Raw genomic sequence first — 26688 nt, forward strand, 5'->3', positions numbered from 1 at the left:
AACTAATGAATTACAGAAAAATTAACATGTCGAGAACCTAAGTGTTCGAAGTGGTCCACATGAAATGGCACCCCAAAAGGCGGAAAAGTGCGTGCTCTTGGCGCGGTCGAACGCGGAAAGGAGCAGTAAGAACACGATAAGACGAGGAGACTCAGACAACATTTGAATTGTCGCTTCGATTTCAAAAGCACTTGGGTAGGGGGTCTGGGGACAACCGGACGGCTGTTGCTGACCGAGTGGGACAAGAAACAAAGAGAATGTATGTGTGAGAAGACGCAGACAGTGAAAGTTGTGTGGACATCGAGCACATAACCAAGTGATTGTATAGTTTACTGATAACTTGTTGTGAAAGTTTAGTTATATGGGTCAACATTTTGTATCATACGATGCACCATAACTGAAAAGCCACACTCCTGAAATGTGAGTCTCGTTGGTTAAAATCAGAAATTCAACTTTTGTGAATTTTAAACTTTTTTTTTCGTATTTTTTGTTAAGCTATGAATTTTATTGACGAAGTCCTGGAAGAAAATTAATTACCAGGATTCAAGTTGGATGGTTAAATCGCTCAACTCTGAACTGAATTCAATGTGTTTATTGATAAAAAAAGATATTTTATTGCCCGTGTGTGTGTTTGTCGGTGAATGCCCTCTTCGCATAAACTTTATCTTTATCTAAAATCAATTTTGAGCAGTTTTGATTTGGAGCTGTTGAGTATCTCCACAGTGAAACACTCCAGCATAATACGAAGTTATCGATAGATAACCTCTCCACTTTATTCATTCCAAATCAATTTATTAATAAAAAAAGTCAACTCTAATTTAGTCATTTTGTGCATCAATAATATTATACATTTCATCAAATATTCTTCGTCTCCGCACTCTTCCAATAGAAGAGAGTCTAACCTCTGAATCCATTCCACGTAGAATTCTATAAGTTTCCACAAATTCGTCAAGTTTTAGATTTGGATTTGAAAGAAGCCATTCTAAATTACAAGAATCATCATATTCTTTTCTCAATTGAACCAATTGTTCATAATATGGTGCAAGCATTTTCGGGAGTTTTTCCAATCTCTTTTTCTCTGGAAATCTTTCAGTCCAAACTAGAAAGTATAAAGATGAAGTTAATGGATCTGGTTCATATATCCAAGTTGCCAATTCTCCATCATCTCTTTCCAATTCCAATCCCTTCGTACAATCTATTCGGTGCAATCTATTATCCTTTGAGTATAAAAACTTCTTTTCTCGTTGTTTTGGATCCCATTTATGAGTTTTTAGTCCTTCAAAATTTGCAGAAAGAGAATCGATATCATTTGGCCATCCAAATCTGACCATTTCCAGTTTGGAGTTTTTGTTGTTAAGCCAGTTTTCAGCGAATACAGTAAGATCCTTCCATCCGAAATAATGCTCATGAAAGTCCACGGAGCAACATGTTAATTGTAGAAGATGATCTCGAGTCATCCAACGAGCACTTGCCAGATGCAAGTTTTCCACGTGAAGAGCCTGAAAATGGTTAATAGGCTCATGGTTAGGCTTTTCAATGAAACTCGTGTGATTTGAGAAGGTACATCCGAAATAGGTTACTAGAAAAAATTTAGCAAAAGAAAACTACTTTAAACTTGAATTAAAGTAAATCTTAAACTGTTTCAGCCCACTTTTCTGTTTAAAATAATTGCCGAAAAATCGCATTACTTTTCCAAATCTCACCTTGATTTAAAATGTTTTGTGAAGTGTTTTCAACAAATTTTTAAAGACAAAACATCTGAAAAATTTTCGGAGTGAAAAAAGTTTCAGCGTATTTACAAAATTAAAAAAAAATCTAAAATCTTTTTGGCTTTGGCTACTCCTAGACACCCGTAATAATAATAATGTGTGCTGAAACTCTTTCCTTGTTAATATCTAAATATTAGTACGCAATAACTTATTTTTTCAAATCAAAAATTACCTGTAAAATAGGATATTCATCATCAGTTTCCGGTTCCACCCAAAGTTTTCTTCTAATTTTCACTCTTGAGAATATTTTTTCCAATACATTTTGAAGCATAATTGAGCCAAGCAATGTGAGAACATCTATATTTTGTAAATGCTCGTAAGAAAATAAGTTTCGTAAAGTTCTGCAGAATTGAACAGAAAGTCGAATTTCAATAGATGTTGGAAAAATATAAAATAAATGTTTTGAGACTTCTCCAATTGAATCTTCAATATCGTAATGATAGGAGGAAAATTGGAATAAACCAATTTCTCGTTGGGAATATTTTCGGCTGGAATATAAAGTATATGGGTGTTTGAAAAATTTGTTGAGTAATTTTGCTAAGTAAGATTCACAAAAAATTGAACATCTGTTTTTGGCAGGCAGGTAGGCAGGCATGTAAGCGTAAGCAGGTACGCGGTTAATCGGTCAGGCAGGCAGGTATTTTTGTAGGTAAGCACGTGAAACGAGATTGCTTATTTCTGCCTGCCTCTTTCTAAGTGCTTACCTGCGTGCTTACTTGCCTACTTACGCACATGCCTTTCTCCTGTCTTCATGATGCGTAATGTTTCTATTTCAAAAAAATCACTCACCATTTTTCAAATACAATTGCTCCCACAGTTCGTCTTTCTGGCATTTCCTCTTCCACGAGGTCTAACTTGAAATCCCAATAAATCACTTTTTGTTCTTGTTTAAATTGAATTTGAATCGATTGTTGATTATCTTTTCCGAGCGTCAAATAATGTAAATCTGCGGTTATATGAATATCTCGAACAGTTTGAGCCATTCGTTTGGAGCACAGCGATATATCCAATCTAGATATTAAAACTAAGTTATTTGAGTCGGTTCTTTGAGGCTTTCAGTTTCAAACAAAATGTTGTTCTTACAGTATAATATTGGAAAAAAACTCACAAGTCTCCATAGTCGAAAAATTTCAAAATCTTGCAACGCGGCACCAGTGGTAGTTTTGTAATAGGAAACGGACTTGACATGAACTCCATTGAAAACAATGAAACAATGGTGACAGACGAGTGACCAATGGTCTTGATCGATATGCAAATGAACGAGGGTGAAGCCCAGAAGAAGAGTACACAGAGAAATAGAGAGACTCCCCAGTGGTACTAATAGAACGGGTGAGAGACGAGAGAGGATGGACCCCTTTGAGGTCACACACAACTATGACACAAAGTACTAATGATACGTTTAATTGCCTTTTTGACAAGGGTTTGATTATTATCGCGATTGATACAAAAAACTACACAACTAATTTCCAAACTGATTTCACAGAACATAGGATCCGAAACTAACACGTAATCACGGGTAAAGCATCCTTGTGCGACTAATGAAAATCGGCTCAAAATCCGCGGACTGCCATTTGGTGGTTGACCAAATTAAGTTGGTTTTAGCCTTTTTGTTACTATCTTTTTAGTTTATTCTCCGGGAATATTTAAGGCCTGAAAAGTGTCAGAAATTCGAATCTTTCTGATTTTCTTTTTACAGTTCAGCTAACCTAGAAAGTAGTTTAAAAAAGCGGAGTTAATTGAAAGGAATATATGAAAAAAAAATTTATTCAAAATCTAGAAAATGATTACTTTAACATTTCAAAAAATTATATTTCATATGTTATAAATCAATAGTATTGTAAATTTTATCAAATATAGTTCTTCGAAAAGCTTGTCCAGTAGATGGTGATCTGTTCTCTCCATCCATATTTTTCAGTACTTTATAAGTTTCCAAAAACTCTGTATACACCAGATTAGGATTCGATAAAAGTCTTTCCAATGATGATTCATCTGGATAATCACGATTTATCTTTTCGAGCTGTTTGTACAAAGGTCCAAGCGTTTTTGGTAGATTTTCCAGTCTTTTCTTCTCAGGAAACAGTTCTATCCAAACGAGAAAGTACAAAATATGAGTTCTATCTTCTTGTTGTTCAACTACAAATGTTGCAAGCCTTCCATCATTTCTTTCCAACTCAAAACCATCGGAACAATCAATTTGAACTGATTCATTTTTCATTGTGAAAATGTAATTTCGCTCTCTTCTAGTACTATCCCATCGGCTTGTTTTAAGATTTTCAAGTTTAAATTCAACATCAGATTGCCATTGAAAACGAAGATTTTCAACCTTTGAAGACTTGTTATTCATCCACTTTTCTGCAAATGCTTCAAAATCCGAGCACTGGAAATTATGATCACTTAGATCAGCTACGATGCAGTTCAGTTCCAAGAGATGCTCTCTTGTCATCCATCGGGCACTTCTGAGAAAAAGCTCCTCAACACGTAAAGCCTGAAAACAAGTAATTTTTCATATCTCATACTTTTATAAAATCAAAAATATATTTTGCTGATAAATGTTGCAAAACTACTTTCCAATAAAGAAATCCTACCTGTTTAATAACATAATTCTCACTGGTCTTCGGTCTAATACATAGCTTTTTCTCAATTGTCAGTTTATCAAATATTCGATTCATTGTCCTTTTTGCAGGTATATCCGCACCACACATTTCAAATGATTCACATTTTTGAATTGATGGCTCGAAAAACAAAAATTCCAAATGTCTATAAACAGTCGGACTGAGTAAGATATTCAATGGTCCTGGAAACAAAAACTGAAAATGTTTGGAAACAGCCGCAGCGCCTTCTTCCAGATTATCAAAGTGACAGTAGAACTCATCAAGTGTGAATGCACCACGACGGAATTTTTCGCTTAAAAATTGATAATAATTCTTATTTTGGGTTTGGTTTGGGTAATTTTGAATTTTAACAAATTCCTATAACGTTAAAAACTAAATATATTGTCTTCCAGAGATGTCAAATTGAATTAAAATGTTTTACCTACCAGTTTTCAAAAAGAATGTATCCAATTTTCCGTTTATCCTTCAAATCCTTCTTCATAAAAATTTCTTTAAAATCCCACCAAATCGCTCGGCTTCTCTCTTTAAATTGTACATGAACTGACGATTGTCCTCTTGTCAAAGTAATAAAGTGAGCACTTGCCTCGATTTTCAGATCTCTGACAGACTGTGCCATTCTTTTGGAGCATAATGACAGTTCAAATCTTTAAATATTAATTAATTTATTATTATTTTTCTCTTGAAAATCAGAATAAGAAAACTTACAAATCAATTGGCTCGAGGTATTTCAACGCTTTTTGGCGAGGCACTATTGGTAAATCCAAAAGGTTAAAGCTCATCATCAAAAGTATAATAGACAGCCGTTTGGTGGTTGGGTGTTCGAATCAATAGTGCCTTCTCCTCAACTGAATACATATGCAATACAAGAGAGATAGAACGGAAAGAGAGAAAATAGAGAAATGTGGAGGACCCGAATGATTCCCGAAGGAGAGGGTGATACTAATTGTGGTCAGTATCAGGGATGGGCAGCAATTGCCGTTCGGCAAATTTTTTTGTCGGCAATTTGCCGGTTTACCGATTTGCCGGAAATTTTCATTTTCGGCAAATTGCCGATTTGCCGTTTGCCGGATATCAGATTTGCCGGAAATGTCTAGAGGGATTTTTCATAAGACATAATTTTAAAAAAATTATGAGAACCGGAAAAAATGCCGGAGTTTTCAGTTCCGGCAACAGTTTCGGCTCGTACTGAAATTAATGGAATTCGTCTTTAATTTTCGGATTTTACATAATTTTCTCATCACTGTTATTATTTAACTTTTTTTGAAAAAAAAACTCATGCACAGAACATTTTACAAAAATGATTACAATAATCAAAAATCGCCCACAAATTCATAAAAATACAAAACGATTTAATGACCTCAATGAAAATCGGTTATTACTTGTTCTTTACTATACATTTAAAATTTTATGATTTTCTAAAAGTATAAAAAGACGGAAGCAATTCATTTTCTTCATATTATTCCAATATGAGACTGCTTACTTTAACAATCTCATCTTTACTTCTTTTAACAATTTTTGTTGATGCAAGGTAAGATTTTCGAGTTTTGAAAAGTTTATTATGAATTTAAATTTCAGTACGAAATTCCGAAGAAGTTGTCGTCGTCGCAACGGAAATAATGGTGTAAATGGATCGAATGAAGATGGAGAAAATAATAATGTAGATGGAAATGACGGAAAGGGTGGAAAAGGAGCTCTCAGTCAAGATGCTATCCAAAATAATGATGATTTAGTTGGTAGGTTTGGCGTACCTAGGCTCAAAAATATGAAAAAGGTGTGCCGCGTAATTACAAAATCCACTGGTTCCCATCGTGCCCAAGTTTTTTTTTGAAATTAATATAGGAATATAGAAAAATTATTGTAATTTCAGAAAATAGTTTTACGTTAAAAAAAAGTTCCAAAAATTACTCAACCACTGCTCCAAAGTCGCTATCTGACGAGAGAATGCACCAATTAGCACACTTATATTTTATTCAGTTTTTGAGCAATTTCTTAAAGATTTAAATGAAAAGAAGAGTTATTTTCACAAATAGAAAACATTTTTCTATATTTTTATGTGAATTTTCAAGAAAAAATTTGACACAACAATAAGAAAAACGGGATTTTGTAAATGTTCCCAATGTTCCTCACATCGACTCAGCGTTTGCCGCCAGCTTCCTACCCAAGGCTTCGCAACTTCTTACCCAAGCCTTGCCCAAAAAATAAAAACATTTATAAGGAGTTGCCAAGACTTGGGTAAACCTTGGGCAAGAGTTGGCGCCGCCACAAAAATGAAAAAAAGTCGTGGACTGCCTCGTCGTTTCGAGGCGTCGCCCAAGTCTTACCCAAGTCTTACCCAAGTTTTGCCTATTTCTTACCCAATTTATACCTGTGTGTTGAACTTTGATCGCATTTCCTGTTGTTCCGAAGTCTTACCTGCTGAGCCATGATGGTCGCGCGAAAAGATGCACACTAGTAATAATATATCGTACTCATATTCTGATAGATATTTTTGAGGAAGTATCAGACATATCTGATTGATACGGTATTCTCACATACCTTATTTCATATGTTTTCAAGTGTGCTCCCTAATGATTCTAAGTTCAGAATTTACAGAATTACTGTAATTCATGTTTGTTTCATGTCTTTCAATTTTATAAAAGTTTACATTTCAAAGGAACAGTTCAGTCTTAGAAAAATTCAAAATTTGATGCATAGGATTGACTGACTATTATTTGACTATTGGACTATTGACCTGGCTGCAAGGAAGTAGTCATTTATACCAAATTATACGTTTTTGAGAAAACAATGAATTCCAATTATCAGGCTAAAGTTGAGAACTTCGTTATTTGAGATCAAGCGGAGGAAGATAGAAAACGGGAAGTTTATGAAAATGGAGCAGTTAAGTATACTCGACTAAATGATTATCGTGGAGACCAAGTAAATGGTAATACCAGAAAAGAATCATCTGGAGGAAGAGGTGGAAGAGGTGGAAGAGGGCGAAGACCTAGACCACAAAACTCTGAATCTGGTGAAGACTCCGATAATAGATCTGGTGGACGTAGAGGACAAAGTAACCAATACGAGGATGAGGAAACCAACGAGGAAAGATATGACAGAAATGGAAATAGAATTACGAGAGGTGGAAGAACTCGTGGAAACAATAGAGAAGGATCTTCTGGTGCTGAAAGAAGTAACACACATTCTAATGAAAATTCCTCGTCAAGTTCTCGGACAATCGAGAAAACTACCAAGATGATCGGCGAGGCAACAGAGGAAGCAATGGGGGACGTCAATCCGATAATATTTCTGATGAAGAGTCTGAAACAACCAGAAAAACTAATGGAAGAAGAAATGGTGGAATATCTTACCTGACCGAAGAGGGCTCTTCAAATTCCAATGGACGAAGAGGTGGTTAGTGTTATTAATAGGGAAAAGTTATTAACATGGTGCTGAAGTGACAAAATATCATAGTAAAACATTTCAAAAATGTTCTGAAATAATCAAAGAGTGACATATAGTTTTTACCTATCACAATTTTGGAAGTCAAACACATATTTTTTGGGAGCCTCTATTCTCTTTCAAATACTTCTGTTCAAAAATCGAAAAAGTTTAAATTCACAAATATTTTGGCAATTCCGATTTTTTTGTTGCCGGAAAATTTTCTCTGCATTCTCAGATGTTCTAAAACTTTTTGAAAAAAAAAAACTAAGGCTTCGGAAATTAGAAAATTTTCTAATTTTGTTTGTGTTGAATAGACACAACATAGAAAATAAGTTCATTGAAATAATACATTTTTGAATCACAAAATCGGAACATTTTTTCAGGGCGTGGTGGAAAAGGAAACCGAGTTAATGATGAATCAACTGAGAGTAACTCGGAAAGAACCCGTGAAAATCAGAATTCAGAGGAAAACTTCTCAGAATCACGCAAAAGGAATAGAGGTTGGCTTAATGATGCACAATTGTGCCAAATAAATATTGTATTAATTTGAAATCTTATAGGAAATGGAAATGGCCGTGGCGGTAGGGGTAAAAATGGGACAAGACGCCGTGGAAGGGAATTGGAAGAGGAAAATTATTCCGAAGAAAACAGCAATTCGAGAGATTCTCAAATCAGACGAGGAAATAACAGTAAGACACTTAAAGATTGGTTTAAAATCACGTCGACTTCCAAGTTGTTTGATACGTTCAATTTTATTTCAAATTTTTAGAGCATTCCCAATGTTTTCACTAAAACCCCTAAAGGTTTTAAAACTGGATTTGAACAATACCTGCATCACAGTTAAATTTGCGATGGGCGCATAATGTCTAAGTAGGCACATATAAAAATTTATTTCAGGAAAAGAACCAAAAGATAACAATGTTTCATATGAAGAAACTGGAGAAGGAGAGTATTTTGAAGAAGAAAATCGCAAAAATTCCAACAATGCAAATTCATCGAATTCTAGAAATACGGGAAGAGGAAACAAAGGAGGTAAAGGTTATTTTATTGAAATTATATTAAAAAGCAAATCACACCCTTAAAATTTTTTAGAAAGAGAATCCCTAAACGATAATGAATCTTCCAATGAAGAAACAGAAGGCCGAAGATCTGTTAAAAAGACGAACACTTTAAATGGTAATTGAAAAATATGACAATTCAAAGGGAATGTGAATTTAAGATCGTCGCCCTTCTCATGAAAGGAATTCATCTGGCTCATCGAATACTAATGATAGTGAAGAAAATAATAGCGGTAAGGTTTTTTCTCGGCAAATCAGCCCAGCTTTCAACAACTATGTGTGGGAAAGCTGGTAGTGCGCCTTGGAATCCTATTTTTCATTTCAGAAGACAACAATGGAAACTCCATTCGCAAAGAAAGTAATCTTTCAAATGACGAAGAAACCGATGAAGTTGTCGATACACATAGAATCAATACTGAAGATGATGAAGAAGATGAAGAGAAGCCTCCAACAGAAAAAGGAACACCGAAGAGAAAGGATCGTAAGAGTGATTCGAGGTCGACATCAAAAGGATTTGGCTCAGGAGGTAGAGGACGTGCTGAATATACTGAAGATGGCGATGATGATGAATCGAATCGTAGATCTGTTAACTTTGAAAAAGATGGAAATGGAAGAATGGTAAAGACTGAAACAGAGAGAAGCAGTACTCATGCTCAAGATTATGATAAGAAAGGTTCCAAAAAGAAGAAGCATGTAAGTTAGCTTTTGGTTCTTACAAAAAAAAGCAATAGAATATCTTTATAGAATTACTATAAGAACTTTGTATTTGAACAAAGAATGTGAAATTTCAGCGCGTCAGTGAAAATGGTTCAGAAGAGGAAGAAGTCTCAACATCATTTTCATCTTCATCCAGCAAATCTTCATCTTCTTCTTCATTGTCACGTAGAACAACTTGGGACGGTAATAATAATAATACTAACAGAAGAAGAAGAAACAGATTTGATTGATAATTTTTGAAATTTAAATAAATGTGTTGAGTTTCTAGTGTATATATTCAAATTATTAGGCGGGCACAAGGTGATCGAAAAAAAATGGCGGATGAAAAGGCGCATCTCTACCGGATGGAATATCTATTCTCCAAGCTTTCAAAAATATCAAAATATCACAAAATATCCAATAAAACGACAATATAGAAAAATACCTTGTTGGCGTATCTTGAAAAACAAATGCCTAGGAAACAAATGTTCAACTACAAAAATGATCATAATGTTTATCTTTCAATTGCATTATTTTTCATTGCAATTAAAGGATTAAAAAAAAGTACCAATTATTTGCTGAGTTACACAGAGTCAAAAAAATTAACTTCATAAACACTTGTTTCCAGTGTGCCTGAATCATAATACATATTTTGCACGGCGCGTTGTCATTTAACTCGTCATCTCCCCAATTGTTCCATTATTTTTTCAATGTTCATGGATTCGTCAATAAAACGGGAACCCCTCCGGAGCTGCAACGCACGAGTTTTGTTACCATCATAAACCCCGAAAGCCATTTGGTATAAAAGGAACGAGTATCACAGTTTTGATCATATATTTTGTTTTATAGTTAGGTTAAGCTGACTACCGTAATCTCTTTTTCTTTGTCTTACAGGAATGATTTCTCCTCAAGGTGTCGCTGTGGCGACCCTTCTGATTCTTGGAGTGGTTCATGGATCCCTTATTGATGACTTGAAAGCAAAGTTTAGTTCTTCATCGAGTGGATTCGGAGCTTCAATGTTTTCAAATTCAGGAGGTTAGTATTGTCACAAAAACCATAGCTAATTAGCAATATCTGGCTAAATATTTTTTTCTTCAGCAAAATCCTCATTTGGAGGAGGTTTTGCAATGCCAAAGTTAGACGCTAGTAAAGCTGCAATGGTTCATTCAAGTAGTTCTCATAAGGGACATCATCAAAGCAGTGGATCTTCATCAAATACACATTCACTCACTGTTGTTGGTGCTGATGGAAAGAATATTACTGAGAATTCAGAAAAGAAGGACGGTTACAATAAGGAATCAAAGGTCGATGAAGCCAATGAGAACACCAAAATCAAGAGTGCAGATGGATCTGTGGTGAGTATAATAGCAATTTAAGAACTTTACCAGCTATCTCAATTGTAAATCATCTTGGTATGGCTTCCATGAATAGCATTAAAAAGTTTTAAAAAATCTAGGCGAGCGTCCCTCAAATGTTTGTATGCCAATTTTTATGTTTTTTAAAACTTTACACAAACTTTCACTTTTCTCAGATCGAAACTGGAAAGAGCCACAACAAATCCTCTGATGACGCAAGCTCATACGGTTTGGAAAAGAGCAGCAAGACTTATGCAGATAAAAATGGAACCATGTTGAGTTCTAATACTAATAAGATCAACAACCAGAGCAGGTAGATCAATGAATATTCTTCTAAATTTATATTATTATTCAGATCTGCTGCTCTTGATGAAGGAAATGAGTTTGTCAACCAACAAAACGCTGATGGAACATTCCTTCGTAACAATACAGGACATAAGAACACTGATGAGCATCTCAGTCACAACGTGCTTGATGAGAATGCTCAAATGTCGATTGGAGCAGATGGAACTTCCCACAATATTACCAACCGAAAGGGATCAGTTGGGGACTCACATAACGCTGCCTCGGATGCTCATTCCAACTTTGAAAGCCTTGATGCTCAAGGAAACAAGAAATCTCAAAACTACAGTAAGAAGGCAGCCTCTGCTTCCGGCTCCAATGCTGACTTCGAGTCTAACTTGGAGTCTCTCAAGAATGCCGATGGAACATCAATGTCTAACTCAACTGGAAACTTCAACAACACTAGCTATGACAAGGCAACGGCCGAGGAAGTTATGTCAAAGAAGAATGTCAATGCTGATGGAACATCTTCAATGGAAGCTAGTCATGCTGGAAGTAACAGCAGCAAGATCAACTCTGCATCTGGACAATCTTCGGATCTTAGCATGGTTGGACCAAATGGAATTAAGAGTCACAGTACAAGTAATAAAACAGACAACTATGCTTTGGATGAGGCTAACCAAAGTGCTGGAAGTATCAGTGAGCAAATTGGAAAGAATGGACAAAGATCTCTTAATGAATCAAGCATCGAGAGTGGAAGAAAGGTTAGTTTAACTGAAAAGTTAACAGAGATTTCTAAACTAACAATTTCCAGGCAGAAAGCAGAAACAACACCGCTGCCGATACTCTTGACTCAGTCGATGCCAACGGAACTGTTAGCTCATCTCATAGTAAATCTGCAAGTGGAACATCTTTGGATGAGAATCATAATAAGACTCATGCTCTTCAAGCTTCAGTCGATGAGCACGGAAACATGAAGAACCACTCGATTGATGGATCATACAGAAACAAGAAGACTGGAGAATTCGGAAATTCTGAAATGAGTGCTTCTATTAAAAATGCTGATGGAACAATGTCCCAGGTCAACGTGAAGAATGACACCAACAGAAACACTTATGAAGCAGAAAAGAGCGCTTTGGAGAAGAATGTAAGCTAGGGTTCAGTGGTCTGAAGCTTTCAATCTTTTACAGCACGAGAAGAATAGTGACGGAACGTTCAAAGATGAAAGCAAGGGATCCAATTCTCGTGTCAATAGAACTGATGGAGGATCGAACTTGGCTGTTGGAAGTTATTCAGTTGGAAAGGGAGGAGTTTCGGTAAGAAATTCGGAAATTTCATATTTGAAAATTCATCAATAACCAAACTATGAATTTTGAGTCAAACGAAACGATTGCTTCATCCAACGCTTTCAACACCTCCGATGCTGAATCCAACCAATTCGACCATCTTCATCAAAAGACTGCAAATGGAACTGAAATCACTCATGCAAAGGATAGCAAACAAGTTGCAGCTTCTGCCAATGCCAAGTCATCTTTGGATACATCTATGTCTGCAGTCGATGCTAAGGGGAACAAGGTTGATAAGACTTCAAGCCAGGCTGCTGACAGTCACGATGCTATCAGTGCAAGCAGTGATGTGGATGCCAAGATTGTTAAGCACGCAGATAGATCTGAATCAATCTCAAATGACAGCAGCAATCAGACAGCCAGTGAACACAACGATTCATCAAAGCAATCGGAGCATGAGAAGAGACAAAATGCTGATGGAAGCTTCTCGGATGTTAGCAGTAATTCTGCAAAGAAGAATGCTGTCAAGGATGCCACTGATGTCCGACAAAATGCTTTCGCAAATGTTGATGCTGCTGGAAATTCAGTTTCTGAAGTCAAGAATAGTTTGGTAGAGAATCATAGCAATGATTCAGTGAGTTGTGCACCTAGTATAGATTAGATAAGCGTATAACAAATCACTTTTACAGGATGCCTCTTCCGACTCAAAGATCCACTCAAAATCTGTCGACGGAACGGAACTTACTGATGCTAAACACTCGAACGTTTCTACATCTCATCTTACCGAGGGCCAACTTGCTCAGATTCAGAAGAAGCTTGCAATGGCCGATGGATCAGTTGTTATGTCAAATGATAACAGTCATATCACTCATGAAAAGAGCAGAGCTGATGTTGATGCTGGACACAAGGCTCATCTATCAAAGGCTGATGGATCAAGTACTGATATTGATGAAGGATTCAAGCATCACAGTGATCTTGAATCTCGTGGAGAAGGAGCACAGAAGCAAAGATACCAGAAACTTGGAAATGGAACTGAAAGTTCAATGGATGTTGGATATGAGAAGTCAATGGCAAAGGGAGGTGATCAAACAAGTTCACATAAGAAAACATTGGCTAAGGATGGAAAGGGACACTTCACAGAAACAAAGGATGGATCAGAGAGTCATCATAAGATTGATGATAAGGATGTTAAACAGCATAAGGATATTATTCAAATGTAATATTTTATTTTATCAAAAATCTGGCAATTCAACTCAAGATCCGGTCATTTGTTTTAATAAATTTTTGACTCTGCTTGATATTTAAAGTTTTTAAAATGAAAATCTATGAAAAATAGAAACTTTATTTGTGAACATTTTCAGCAAGCTTAACCTCCATAATTGCCATTTTACTTCATCAGTTTAAAAAATTTACTTATTACAAAAAAACAATTTAATTTCAACAATTTCGAGCAACAAAAAAACGGCAAAATGTTGGATGAGTTTAAAAATTTAAGAGAACCACAACAAAAACAAGACCTTCAACAGCGAAAACAAGTAATCAATGCTGCAAAGACAAAAAATAACAGAAGACGAGGAAAGTAATTGCTTGAGGTTCAAGATGTCCTAAATTATGAAACTTTAAAAAAAAACAGTTTCATCTATAAAACAAACAGAAAAATTGTAGATGAACTTTCAAACAACTAAAAGATAATAAAACAATGAGAACACAATTTGGAAATAAAACAAGAAAAACAATTAATCACAGAGATTTAAAATGTCCTTAATCATGAAACTTCTTACTTTCGTCGGTTCTCTGCTAGGTTGATTGGTGTCTTTCGAAACGAGAAGTCGCTATAAAATTCCAAATATATTTTACATTGCTCAGATGCGAAATATTGCAATTTTTGTGCCTAGAATACCGTATCCGGTCTCGACACGATTAATTTTTAGTGAATGCAAGAGAGCTGGAAGGGTACTGTAATTTCCTATTTGTGTTACTGCGAAATGGTCTTTGATTTTTCGAGTCATTTTTCAATGAAACACTCTTTTTAAAATTTGAAAGTTTTTAATTATTTTATTTTAGTTTTAATATATTTGTTTTAAAAAAATCTCTGAAAATACATTGAAACTATAGCACAAATTTTAAGAAAACATACTGATTTTCTTGCATTCTGCTTCCGAATCATCAGGAAGTCCCGGAAAGTAGGATCTTCTCCATATCTACCCGCTCCGTTGTTTCCATTCAAACATTGTCCAATCGTCGAACTTTTGATAGTTATTATAATAGCTGGCTGAACAATTCCACCGGATTTATGAACATTCAAATCATGTTTGTTGATGTAATAATAAGGGCAGCAGCGGCATGCAAGTGGATTTTTTATTCCATGAACCTTTTGCAAATGACTTTTTGGTGTCTCACGAGCTGACAATGGAGAGGAGCACAAGGTACACGTGTGAGCAATACGATGGCAAGACAATCTATGTCTGATTATGGATGCTCTCGAGAAATACAATTTCCCACATCCTTCGCATTTATCTGGAATAATCGATTTCAATGGTTGGAGACTATTCAAGTTTCTTTGGCTATTTGTTTTACTTTCAAAATGTTTTAAGGATTAACAGGGATTAATTTAGTTAGACACATGAATTCAATTAATAAGATGTTGTTTTAAAAATTGATGAAATAAAATTTGATAGACCAACATTTTGTATTTCTTCAAGTGAGACTTACACTGCAGAATATGGTTATTTGTTGAAGCATTTTTGCGGGAAATTCTTTTTGGCCTCTCATTATGGGAACTCATTGAATTCGCAAGCATTGAAGAATCTGAATAAAATAATTGAGTTGTTAAAAAATTTTAAAAATTAAAATTGAAGAAAGCCTACTTTTCGCCACTTGTAGTTGATTCATCATATGTAGCGCAAAGCCATTCATAATTACTGAAAACTACAGTACATTAGTTGAAATTAGACTACATCGGGCTACTTACAGAAATTCAGATTGTTAACGTTGTGATCCATAGTGCTGAATTTGAAAAATGAAGCTAGACCCTGCAGAAAACTTCTTTATATTAAAAGTTAAGTTGAATTCTTAAATCTGACTAGGGAGCCCCGTCAACTTATGGTAGCCGATTTGCTTGAATCGTATGTCAGCAAAAGTTACAATTAAAAATTTGTTTATCAGAACACGCTCAACAATTTGTTAGTTGACAACTTTTTTCTATCTTGCATTACTGGAGAAATACAGCTAGCCAAAGTCAACATAAATTTGGCTTACGCGGGACTCAAACGAAATTTTCTAAATTCTCAGAGGTATTGGGCAAAAATAAAAATTATATTCTTACATCTTACAGTATTAGCTTTCAAATGACATACGTTTCGAGCAAATCGGCCACCATAAGTTTACGGGGCTCCCTAGTGAGACATCAAAATGTTCGAAAAATGGCTAACAATATTATCTTTTAATTCTCCACATTTTTAAAATTTCAGTTCTTATTTCAGAACAGTGCATCTTGTATTTAAAAACAATTGAAACAATTGCCAAAAATTGCCGAAATATATTTCGGCAATTTTTGGCAAGTAACATATCACAAAAATGTGAAACAATATTTTCAAAAGTTTTAAAATTCCCTAATAAATTTTGATTCAACTTTCAACAAAGGTAAAATCCAGTTGCCAATCTTCAATATACAGAGCGGAATTTAAAAAAAAATAAAAGAGGTGGGAAAAAATTCGAGGAAAACACAGCTATTACAATATGAAACTTCAAAACTCAAGAATTGATTAAAATTCAAAAGGAGAAAATGAGAAAAAACGGGAGAAAGTTGTCGGTAAATTTCCCACCATGTCAAAAATAACAGATATGGTAAAGCAAATAGAAAAATGTTTCACATGTCGCAAGGCCGTTCATTTTCACATTAAACTATTGTCTTCTATTTGAGAGCAATGATATTCTATCTCTTTCGTTTTTTCCGGGGGTAAAAAATTCAAATACGGGAAGTTAGGTTATGTTATTTTTAAGATTTTTAAACCAATATTTCGAAAGAGTTGATCTTGAAAAAATACTTATCCTATTTCCCCAATTAATTTAACAAAGAGGACTTCAGGAGTTTAGGAGTTAAGAAAAAGGAGTTTGAAAAAAAAATTAATGATGGTACGAAAATTCGGAAAAAAATTAGGCGTATTTTAGTCTCCAATCATCCCTACTTTTCCCTGACGCAGCAGGGAGTTAGCTGAATTCCTGGCCGATTTTTTCATGCTCAAAGTAACTGTTCCAGTTCCCAAATTTTTCAAAAACTTATATCAGAGACAATTGTGTTTAAATCTTTCCTGATTCCAAATTTTCTTTATTGCCCGTCGTATAATCGAGATCAAACATACACATCATACATGGAATACATACTTTCAAGGAAAAAAATGAAAATATAATAGGTTTCAATTAAAATCACACGAAGCTCGTTCCTCTACGAAACTCCTTCAAAGGCATTCTCTCTCCGATCATTGACTGACTGCTGTTGGCTCGATGAGTTCTGTCGGCTCGATTTCCGCCGACAAGACACGAAGAAGCTGATGTTCTTCTCTCAATCATTTCCATTGCAACACGACTTTTTTTACGTGATTCTGGCAAACTGTCAACCACCACTGTTGATGATGTCACCATTGAGACGGTTCTGCGAACATTAAGCTTTTGGGTTAGCTCAGAGAATATGAGGTTTAAGTTTGATGAGGATTTTCTGAGAAAATTATTGCCTCAAAAAGCAAAAAAAAACAATTGCTTAAATGTTTGAAAATCATGCGTCAGATGGTGTTTATATTTCGAAAAAAAATGTTTTTTTCGTTTTCTTGAATTTTCGATTTTTTTTGAAAACAATTTCAAATTTAAAATTTGCAAGAATTTTCCGATCATTAAAAATATTTTTTTAATTATTCCAAAGTTATACATATGCCTATAAATTTTTCTGAAGTTGCCGGGTAAAAAAATAGAGCCCGAGAATATTCGTTTGAGAGCACATTTTTGAAAGTTTTTTATCCTTGAATACTCCGTATTTTTTACAATTTTCTCAGTTGGGGGTATAAGCTTGCACACCGAGAAGCTGAATACATGCGTTCTTTGAATGTTCTTTCAAAAAAATTCGAAAATCGAATTAAAATGTTCAAATTTATTTACAATATATACAAAAGCAGCCAAAGCGATAACAGGCATACACAACAGAAAATATCTATTTTTAAAAAAAGAAGAATGTGTTTGGAATCAGTGAGAAGGGGATTTCAGAAGCCATGCTGATGATGATGATACACGTAATTGAACAAAATTGAGATACAACGAAAAATGATTTTGATTTCTTTTGTTTGAACTGGGAGTGAAAGAGAAAGAACATAACATCAGGTAGATGGAAGTGTATTTCACCCGTTTTCTTTTTCAGAAGTAGTTGATTTTCAGAAATTAAAGAAGCAGAACAACTGGCTACACGTGAGCCGCCACGCTTGTATACCTCGTCGATTTCCGAAGAATTCCTTGTTTTGTCTGCATGAGAAGACGTTGACGGAATGATGCAGATGAAAGACAGAAGAGAACAAAGTTTAAGGCTTTGCCAAGTACAACCAGAATTGTGCAGATTGCACTCTGAAAATAAACAATAGTTTTCAATATTATCTTTACGCTCAAATATTGTGATATTGTGATATCTAATCTTAAACATGTACGACATTTTGTTACTTGATATTTTTATTTTTTTTAGCTAAAACTTCAAAGGCATCAATGAAGCATTTTCAAATAGACAGTAAATTTTCAAAGTTCTCATATTATTTAGAATTAAAACCCCAACTCAATCTTACCAGTGTAACCCAATCCCTGTGGACGTAGGAACTGAGAAATGTGACAAATGCTGATGGACTCTGAAAATATTTTCTTTGTTTTTTCTAAGTTTCAATTTGCAATGAAAATGTACTACGCATTCATTTTTATTAAAAGTCCAACCTGAGTTATTGTGAAACACGTCACAATTGCTGTAACTGTGATTGTCACTTTATGTTCTGTTTTTGATTGAAGCTGGGTAAACTGTGAATCTCCTCGAATAGTTTTTGATGGTTCAAATAACTTTGTTCTAAAATTTAAAAGACATGAATGTTAGTGAAATAATATGAAATCTCAGTCTAACTAACCTTTGCCTCAACGTCAAAATAAGCATGACATTGAATATAATCACGAGAACCACTGGAATGAGCACAACGAAAATTGCATTAACTTGAGGAGCTACACGGACAACAGACTTCATAAATTCAGAGTTGGGATTTGGCTCATTCCGGAACCAACGTTCGGAATCAATTCCCAAACAAGCCACGTGGTATTGTGTGCCATTACAAAAGAGCTTTTCAGCACAAGCATGGCTCACGTGATTGTAGGAAGTGAGGATGAAAGTGGTGACAACAATGATTGTGACGACGTTCCGAGGAGTAAAAAACTGAAATTAAAATATTTGAAGCAGCTATAACATTCTATAGACGAATTCTAATAAAATTTGAAAATTCAGATATCAACATATATATTTTTTTTTGTGAATACTTCACCCTGAAATTTGACAAGTCAGTGAAAAGCGCAAAAAATTATCTTTATAAAATATATATTGGTAAACGGCTGAAATAAAACGTTTTGACATTTACTAAAATGTGTATTTAGGAAAATTTCCATCTTTAGGAAAATAATTTTAAAAATATCTCGTCTTTTAGGCTCTCTCGTTTTTTTTTTTCATTTCTCGATCTCAGTATGTAAACTAAACGAAAAATATTCGTGCGATCAACTAAACTTACACATCTTTATATTTGTCTTAATTTTGCAATCTTTATAATTTATGTTCCAGTCCTTTTTTTTTAATTATTAAAATAGTTTCTTACCTTTGCCTGTTTTCTCACTGATAACGGATATTTTATGATGATCAATCTTTCTAAACATATCACAAAAACCAGCCTGAAAAATACAAATAAATTCAAGATTAATTTCCTCTAAAAAACCAACCATGTAGCAGTAGCGATTGACCAATTTGTCATTGCAATAATTTGAAATTTATATTTTCCATAAAATTTCCGAAACCATAACGCCGTCTCAAATGTTTCATAATGAGCCATTGAATGGGGAAGAATTACGACTAAACTGACAATGTCAGCAACTGCAAGGCATGCCAAAAGTTGATTTGATCTGAATATTAAAGTACGTTCGTCAATTTTGTTGAAGAAAAAGCTCACCGCGTTCTTAAATTTGGAGCTAAAAGTACTGTGAGATTAAGAATATTTCCGGAAATTCCGAAGAGCACAAGAATTGGAATAATCGTTCCAATAAGTACTCCTTCTGTTGAACTGACTGATAAGGACATCTGTCTGTCTGTCAGACAGATGTCCGTCGCTGTTTTTGATGGTATTGTTGTGTTATTTGACATCTGAAAATAGTAATTGATTGAAAAAAGATTCACTGATAAAAGAGCAGGTCACAAGTAAAAAGTCTACAAATGATCGGTTGAAAAAAAAATATATTCAAATTGGATTTAATTTTTTATAATAACCAAAAACCACGAGATCCAAGTGCCTTGTTGACATTTTGGGACCAATATGTAAATTGATCTCGTGTTTTTATGGTTCTCAAAAACCGGTTTCAATTTAAATAATAACGAATAATAACCTCAGGTTGCACAAGAAAAGGAAGTGAGTCAAGATGGAACCTGTTTAAGAACCTAGATTTAGATTAAATTTTCACAAAAATTTAAGCTGCAAAATTCAACTCCAACTCCGTGTAACAACGGCCTGAAGTTTTTCAAGGTATTTTTTACCTATTTTGTTTATAATTGCTCCAAAGGTAATTTTTGAAAACTTCTGAAAGTTTCAAACACAAAAAAATTTAGGAGGCTTTTTGTAAATGTTTTAAAATTTTATCAGGCCAGTTTTTAATCCAACTCTATCAAAAAAAATGCAACGATTCCAAAAACTTTCTGGTTTCAGTTTCGCAGCTTGAGTTTCTGTGACAATCAAATCTAAAAATAAGCATTAAATTAAAAGATATCCGGTTGAGAGGGATTCTTCAGATGTCCTAAACCATGCTCAAACCTGGGCCTGAGCAAAGCCTAATAAGCCTAAGCTGAAGCCTACGCCTAAGCCTATGCCTTAGAAATCATTAAAGAGCAAACATTTAAAAATTCACAAAATAAAAAAAAGTATAACTTTAAAATTGTTCAAGTAGGATCCTGAATCCCAAGATCTAATAAAACCAGAACTTCTAGTATCCCAGTCATCCCGTTATCCTAATCGTTTTCCCATTGAAACAGAATCTTTAGCTATCTGTTTGAAGAGCTCGTAAATTAACAAGAATTGCTCATTTTCAAGCAAATTCTCCGTGCGAAGATTAATTATTTTCATCTTCTTCTCGGCTCGTCACCCAACAAAATTAGAACGGCAAAGAAAAGGAGGAAACAAAAAAAAGTATTTTGTCATCTTTCTCTCTTTGCACCTCATACGTTTTCAGCTTTCACCCACACATCTGTCCTATAACATTCTTGGGCTCCCAAAATCTAATTCAGAATGATGTTTGGGAAAAGGGAAACTGAAGAAAAGGAATATGGGTGCGAAAGGGATAATTGAAAAGTTGATGGGTATCTTGGAATCATGTTTGCAGAAAAAAGCAAACGCGTGACGGAGCAAAGTAACACATGCTTGAAATATGACGAAAGGTTAATCTGAAGACTTTTGGCCACATTTAAATTAACTTTTTTCGTGGGAAAAACTGACCATCAGGGCTGCAGGAAGAGGAGAAATTTTTTATTTTGTCTGGCAGTTTCAAATGCCAAAAAAATGACCACAACTATACGAATATGGGTTCAATGAATTTAAGATTTGTAAAGAAAAAAGTGCAGTGATCTGGGAAAAATGGATGCTCGTGTGCTTTTGAACCTTGAATATATTATTAGAATTAATGAGAATTACGACTTCCTTTTAACATGAAGAATCTTGCAAAACGAGAACTCTGAAATATGTATTTTGAAACTTGAAGTTTGTACCTAAGATAATATAAGAAGTGATGCAAAAGTTACCACATATTTGTAAGGACTTTCATTTAATCTTAAATTCTCTAATTCTTTAATCTCAAAACAAGGGTAAAAAGTGTGAAGGTTGGCAAAATTTGTTAACAAATGTTGAAAGAGAACCAAAAAAATCGGCGTCTCTGGAACTAAAATTTTTAAAAAATGTTTAAAAAATATTCCATTTGCAAATGTATACAATTTTAAAAGTTTGACATTTTTTTTGAAACTACTTTTTTTAATTAGCATAGCTGGAATATCGATTGGAATCATTCTACCAATCTTCGTATTTATTTTCTAGTACTATCACTGTTTTCGATGTCTAACCTTCCTATTGAATATTCCTTTGCAAACTACAAAAAAGCGCAAATATTAGATGTAACTTATGATTTCTATGTACAACTAGAATCATGCTACATAAAAAATTGTAGGGAATTCAATTTTGCATATCATGACAAAAAATAATTCAATTTAATAGTATAGTTAATTATAGTATACCAAACACAGTATAGTAAACCAAAATTCACTGAAATAATTTTGATCTAAATTTAAATGAGGTCTATCAGTTTTGATATTTGTTTTCCTAGTCTGCAAAATTTTACATTTAAATGTAAATAAAAAGAGAAGTGCATTATTTTGGCAAAACTCCAATAAACCGTACCAACTGAAACAACAGAAAATAAAAAAAGAAGAGCAAAATTCGAGACAAGAAGATCGGCAACAATCTCATATAAAATGAAGGTAATTTGAGTTGAATGTGTAGTCGTAGTGCAGTGAACAAGAAAATGAGGGTGGAGAAAAAAGGGTCTCAAAAAACTCGGAGAAACGTCTCGTGATTTACATTTCTGAAGTGATGCACTTATGTGATATTACTAATTAGGACATCAACAGCAGGTCAAACTTGTTAGAAAAAAAAGATTTGATAGCATTTTTATGAGCTTACAATTAGATTCTAGAAGGTCGGAGGTGCATATATGTTGCCATTTTAGATTCCAAATTGAGATTACGGAAAATTCTTCAGGATCATGCTCAATGTAAAAATAAAAAATTGAATTGTCACGTATCTCTTTGTTGTAAATGATGGAAACTAAGTCGTAGTAGACCTTTTTTTTAATTTGCAGCAGTACTGCCCAAATTTAGCAATCGATCCTTAAACGGCGTTTTTCGGCAGAGAAGGACGGGACTGTGAGCTTTTTTGCTGATTCTTTTTGCATTTAGCATTCGAAATATTCATCTATGTCCCATTTATAAAACTTTAAATAAAAGTTGAACCACTTCGTACGCTTGTAAACTCCGCCAGCCTCTGCGGAACAAAAAAGTCCACGGATCGATTGATAAATTTCGAGAGTATATATTTTAAGCAAAAGTTAAAAACAAACATTTTCAAATACTTTGAAAAACATTTAATAAATTTTTACAGTCATATTAAGTATGTATATCGAGACTGTTTTCTGTCATTTGAGGAAAAAAAATGACTCTCCGTATTTTTTTTGCGTTGCCCAGTCAAATTATCTCACACTTCATGAAAATTCCTTTTTTAAAGAAATTTAACTTTTGGGATAGTATGCTTATAAATTCGAATCATTTCCAGCAAAAATATTATCATCATCAATGCTGCCAATCTCTGGACTTGATCTACTTGGGCGGAGTTAACATTGAAAAATAAAATGTAAGCGTCACTAGTCAGAAGCTCAAAATGGAATTAAAGGAGGTCTTATGGTTGGAGGGAGCTCCCCCCAGTTTGACTCAGAGCCTTATTAATGATTGTAATCGGATATACGGTCAAGTAGCCAGAAGTGGTCGAGATCTAAACGTTTTCTCGAAAGACAAGTAATGGAGGAATAAGCAAAAAGCGAATCGAATAAAAAGGCAAAAGAAGAGGTCAAATATTGAAGAGGCGATGATGGTGGTGTAGCTCTCAAAATGAGAAACACAAGGCAAATAATAGAAGAAAGGGGGTTTTCAATCTCTGTGGAAATTTCAAAAAAGGGTGAAAAGATGTCTAAGGGTGTGAAAAATTGGTAAAAGGAGAATATGGGAGGGAGTGAAAATATCAGAAAATAATAATTTGGAGAAAATAATAACGTGATCAGGGAATAATCCCAATAATTTTTAAATAGTTACTTCAATTATAGCGATCAAAAAATAGTTTAAAATGAGATTTAAAAAATCTGAATTACCATGTTGAATTACAGTAATACATAACTTCCTTAAAAGTAGAAACTCGTGGGAAACGTTGAGCCAAAAGAATATAATAAATTAATGACATTTTTCATTCAAAGAATTTGCCTAGTAAACAATAAAAACAGTGATCGGAAATAAACGAGCCACTGATAATTTGATAAGAAAAACATACGGGTGCATTGACGTATGAACATGGCTGTATGTGGGAGTAAATGGAGGAACAGGAGCAGTAGTAAGGGGTCACGAGAGGGTGACGTTTTTTATGAAAAGGTTTCGAAAGATCTGATGTGGTCTTGGTTGCGAACATTCAATTATTTGTTGGAAATTTATTAAATTACAATATTTTATCGTATATTTTATATAGAAAATGTCATGCCAGTTTCTGGTCTACTTTTTATTGAATAAAAATTATTCTAGAAAAAGTCTATATTCAACTGCTCTTGGTGCGAATTGTGGCTGCTAAATGGAAAATTCGATCAAGCACAAAAATGAACCCAGATTTTTGAAATTATTGTGCGAATAGGAATATCTCTGCAAATGTTAAACAAATGAACATGGTGAAAAATCCACTGAAAAAAAAATTTCAGATAAAAATTTGAGCCGTTGAAAATCAAGCTTTTCAGTTCAACTTTTTTGCAGTAACATATAACGTCAGTTTTTGGAAAGTTATTATCTTCCCTTGAAAGTAAATCATTTATAATACAGGTGTTTTCCAAAGTAAACATTATTTCTCGAATGACGAACTTACTATTTAGACATTATTTATCAGAAAAATAACAAGCCTTAGTCTTTTTACTTCCTTCCGGATTTGGACTATGAGGAGTTTTTGTAGAACATTAAGAATTAGTTTTTTCCATAACAACAAAAAATGGTGCAGAAGAAATGTTTAGGGAACTTTTTATACATGATCTTGAAAAGCATGAAGAATTTTGAGTTCTGAATTCAAAAACCGAGACATCAAAAAAACATGCGACGAGGTTTGTATTTCTCACCCGAAGACATGAACACAGATCACTTAGTTTCCCTCGGTTTCCTATCAATTTCCTAAAAGTGACACGATGTGGATCAAAAGATGAATCTAAGAAAGAAGAACATCACACCATTCCAACGATGTCACATTCCGTTTTTGGAGGAAAAATGAACGAAAAAGTACAAATGTCTTTTAACCTTTAAAAAAACAGAGAAAAGAGGAGCGCCAGAGAAAAAAAGAAACATTTGATGGAAAGGGGGAACAATCTAAAAAAACACCTTATCTTTGGTCATCTCATTTTTAACCAGTTGTTTCATTTTATTCCACTTTCAATTTGAAGCAGAATTTCAATTTTCCTAATGGTAAGGATGGGGATGTACTGCAAACAGAGCACAAATTAATTTATGCACCACGTGAATTTTCGGAACGATTGAGGAAAAAATAACTTCCTCCGGCTGAACGTATAATATTTTACGGGCAATTTTCAGCTTGTCGATATAGACAATAATTTTAATTCTAGAAATGTTAACGAAATTTCGAATTGAGTTCAAAACGCAAGGGAAATTGGAAATTTCGAGAACCTTTATAATTGGTAGCAATAATAATTATTTTTGATTGGGACGAGTAATAATAAATAGGGGTGGAAAACCGGACTCTGACATCGAGACGATCTGGGCTTTTTTGTGTTACGGTGGATTTTGATGATTTTTCGGCTTGACGAAATTGTTTCTCAAAACCTAGAAATTCTGGTACACGCATGAAGGTTCTAAAAATGAGACTGGAAAAACCGGACGTCCGGTTTGCCAGTCCGAGGAACGAAATGTTAATTTTGAAATGAAAGATATTTATTTGCTTTCAAACAAATTTTAAAACATAAACTCAAATCGAACCTACAACTGATAAAATTTATCTTGCCAAAAAACAACACCGACACATGATGATATCGATCCCCCGCAATCAAATGAATCATTTGATCGTCTCTCACTGAGAGCCGGTCGTTAAAATCACGGAGCCCACACTCCTGTCCCCAACACAATTGATGGCCGCATCCGGACACCGAGAAACATATGCGGAATTCAGAAGAAAAAGAAGAAGAAGATTCAGATTTTGTGGGTAAAAAAGAAGAAGTGACCTTCTCTATCCTTCCCCATCTGTCTGGTTTCTTTTTTCGTTATTTCATTGAGCATATTTCTGAGAGAGAGAGAGAGCAACAAAAAATGATGAAGTTTTCAAGTAGGTGAGAATTGACAAAAACACGGTGTTCCATACACTTTTCGACGGCAAACATCAAAGAATAAGTAGGTCATTTAATGGGATTGAGAATTCAGGAATCTGTTGGACCACGAGTAAATACTAGTAGCTTTGTCTAGAAATTTCTTGTTCTATGTGGGTGGACAGGAAAACATTTTAGTTTACTCATATTTTAGCGAATTGAATAATTTTTGGAAGATTATTTTTGGCATGTGAAGAGCTTAATTGCCACTTCATCCATTTTAAGAATCCGGAACAATTTTTTTTTCGAATGAGAAAGTGAAAAATTTGTAAACTGTTTTTTCTGGAATTTCTAAAATATTTCGAAGATTCTCTCATTTTATTAATTATTCAGAGTGCCATTTAAAAAAAAAGACTTTAAAGATTTGAAAAATTATGATTTTTTCAGTAAACTGTTGTCAAAAGTCTTTGTACACGGCTACCTCGTAAGCACGCCCGCCTGCCTACCTTACTCGTGCCTACATTTTTTGCCAAAATCTACCCGAAGTCTTTTTTTATTCCGTTAAAAAATATAAAATTGATACATGAATTTAGTGTGAGTACTAAACCAGGAAGACAATCCGTAAGCAGGTAAAGGAGAGGCATGTACCTACGTCTGAAAAGAGGTAATTCCAGACAAATGAAAACTCAAAATTAGTCAATTTATATTTCGGAAAAATTTTTTAATACATTTCTGTCAATTAATAATTCAAAGATATATCTTGTCTAGTCTTTTTTGAAAAACATTTTTCCAACCCATATGAA

At 34.3% G+C, this 26688-nt stretch overlaps 5 protein-coding genes, 1 non-coding gene and 1 pseudogene across 8 annotated transcripts; 2 read left to right on the top strand and 5 right to left on the bottom strand.

The window, feature by feature from the left end:
- Window positions 1-652: 652 nt before the first annotated feature.
- Window positions 653-3042, bottom strand: F59B2.8 (uncharacterized protein). The gene is made up of 4 exons (NM_066593.3): window positions 2878-3042; window positions 2559-2780; window positions 1942-2257; window positions 653-1499 (listed from the first exon to the last, which is right to left on the bottom strand). Exons 1-4 carry the CDS (start codon window positions 2964-2966, stop codon window positions 819-821), a joined length of 1308 nt encoding a protein of 435 aa, NP_498994.1. The 5' UTR covers window positions 2967-3042; the 3' UTR covers window positions 653-818.
- Window positions 3043-3520: 478 nt separating this feature from the next.
- F59B2.9 (F-box protein) lies at window positions 3521-5254 on the bottom strand. Its single transcript, NM_066594.5, has 4 exons — window positions 5087-5254; window positions 4807-5025; window positions 4355-4673; window positions 3521-4254 (listed from the first exon to the last, which is right to left on the bottom strand). Exons 1-4 carry the CDS (start codon window positions 5158-5160, stop codon window positions 3589-3591), a joined length of 1278 nt encoding a protein of 425 aa, NP_498995.2. The 5' UTR covers window positions 5161-5254; the 3' UTR covers window positions 3521-3588.
- A 593-nt stretch (window positions 5255-5847) lies between these two features.
- F59B2.11 lies at window positions 5848-9806 on the top strand (annotated as a pseudogene). Its single transcript has 10 exons — window positions 5848-5909; window positions 5957-6114; window positions 7212-7771; window positions 8185-8301; window positions 8362-8490; window positions 8699-8833; window positions 8894-8977; window positions 9021-9092; window positions 9185-9552; window positions 9651-9806. Coding segments are annotated over exons 1-10 (1841 nt in total).
- Window positions 9807-10376: 570 nt separating this feature from the next.
- On the bottom strand, window positions 10377-10576 carry F59B2.17. The gene has a single exon (NR_052580.1). It is a non-coding gene; the product is annotated as an Unclassified non-coding RNA F59B2.17 (non-coding RNA).
- On the top strand, window positions 10446-13810 carry F59B2.12 (uncharacterized protein). The gene is made up of 8 exons (NM_066597.4): window positions 10446-10590; window positions 10654-10910; window positions 11087-11223; window positions 11266-11956; window positions 12007-12339; window positions 12383-12508; window positions 12570-13112; window positions 13168-13810. The coding sequence occupies exons 1-8, from the start codon at window positions 10452-10454 to the stop codon at window positions 13696-13698; spliced, it is 2757 nt and encodes a 918-aa protein (NP_498998.1). The 5' UTR covers window positions 10446-10451; the 3' UTR covers window positions 13699-13810.
- A 404-nt stretch (window positions 13811-14214) lies between these two features.
- On the bottom strand, window positions 14215-15480 carry F59B2.14 (C2H2-type domain-containing protein; the record flags this gene model as incomplete). The annotated part of the gene is made up of 5 exons (NM_001379855.1): window positions 14215-14310; window positions 14616-14995; window positions 15191-15286; window positions 15346-15399; window positions 15450-15480. The coding sequence occupies 5 exons, from the start codon at window positions 15478-15480 to the stop codon at window positions 14215-14217; spliced, it is 657 nt and encodes a 218-aa protein (NP_001367174.1).
- Window positions 15481-16788: 1308 nt separating this feature from the next.
- sqr-1 lies at window positions 16789-19896 on the bottom strand (the record flags this gene model as incomplete). 2 transcript variants are annotated; one of them, NM_066598.7, is made up of 8 exons in its annotated part: window positions 16789-17129; window positions 17952-18082; window positions 18295-18354; window positions 18437-18563; window positions 18622-18920; window positions 19351-19423; window positions 19472-19651; window positions 19699-19889. In NM_066598.7, 8 exons carry the CDS (start codon window positions 19887-19889, stop codon window positions 16904-16906), a joined length of 1287 nt encoding a protein of 428 aa, NP_498999.3. In that variant the 3' UTR covers window positions 16789-16903. The 2 variants fall into 2 exon arrangements, with proteins under 2 accessions (NP_498999.3, NP_001335542.1); NM_001348627.4 differs by lacking the exon at window positions 16789-17129 and having other exon boundaries at window positions 17607-18082; window positions 19699-19896.
- Window positions 19897-26688: the final 6792 nt, after the last annotated feature.

This window comes from Caenorhabditis elegans, chromosome III, assembly GCF_000002985.6.
Source record: "Caenorhabditis elegans chromosome III".
In the NCBI taxonomy this organism is placed as follows: Eukaryota; Metazoa; Nematoda; class Chromadorea; order Rhabditida; family Rhabditidae; genus Caenorhabditis; species Caenorhabditis elegans.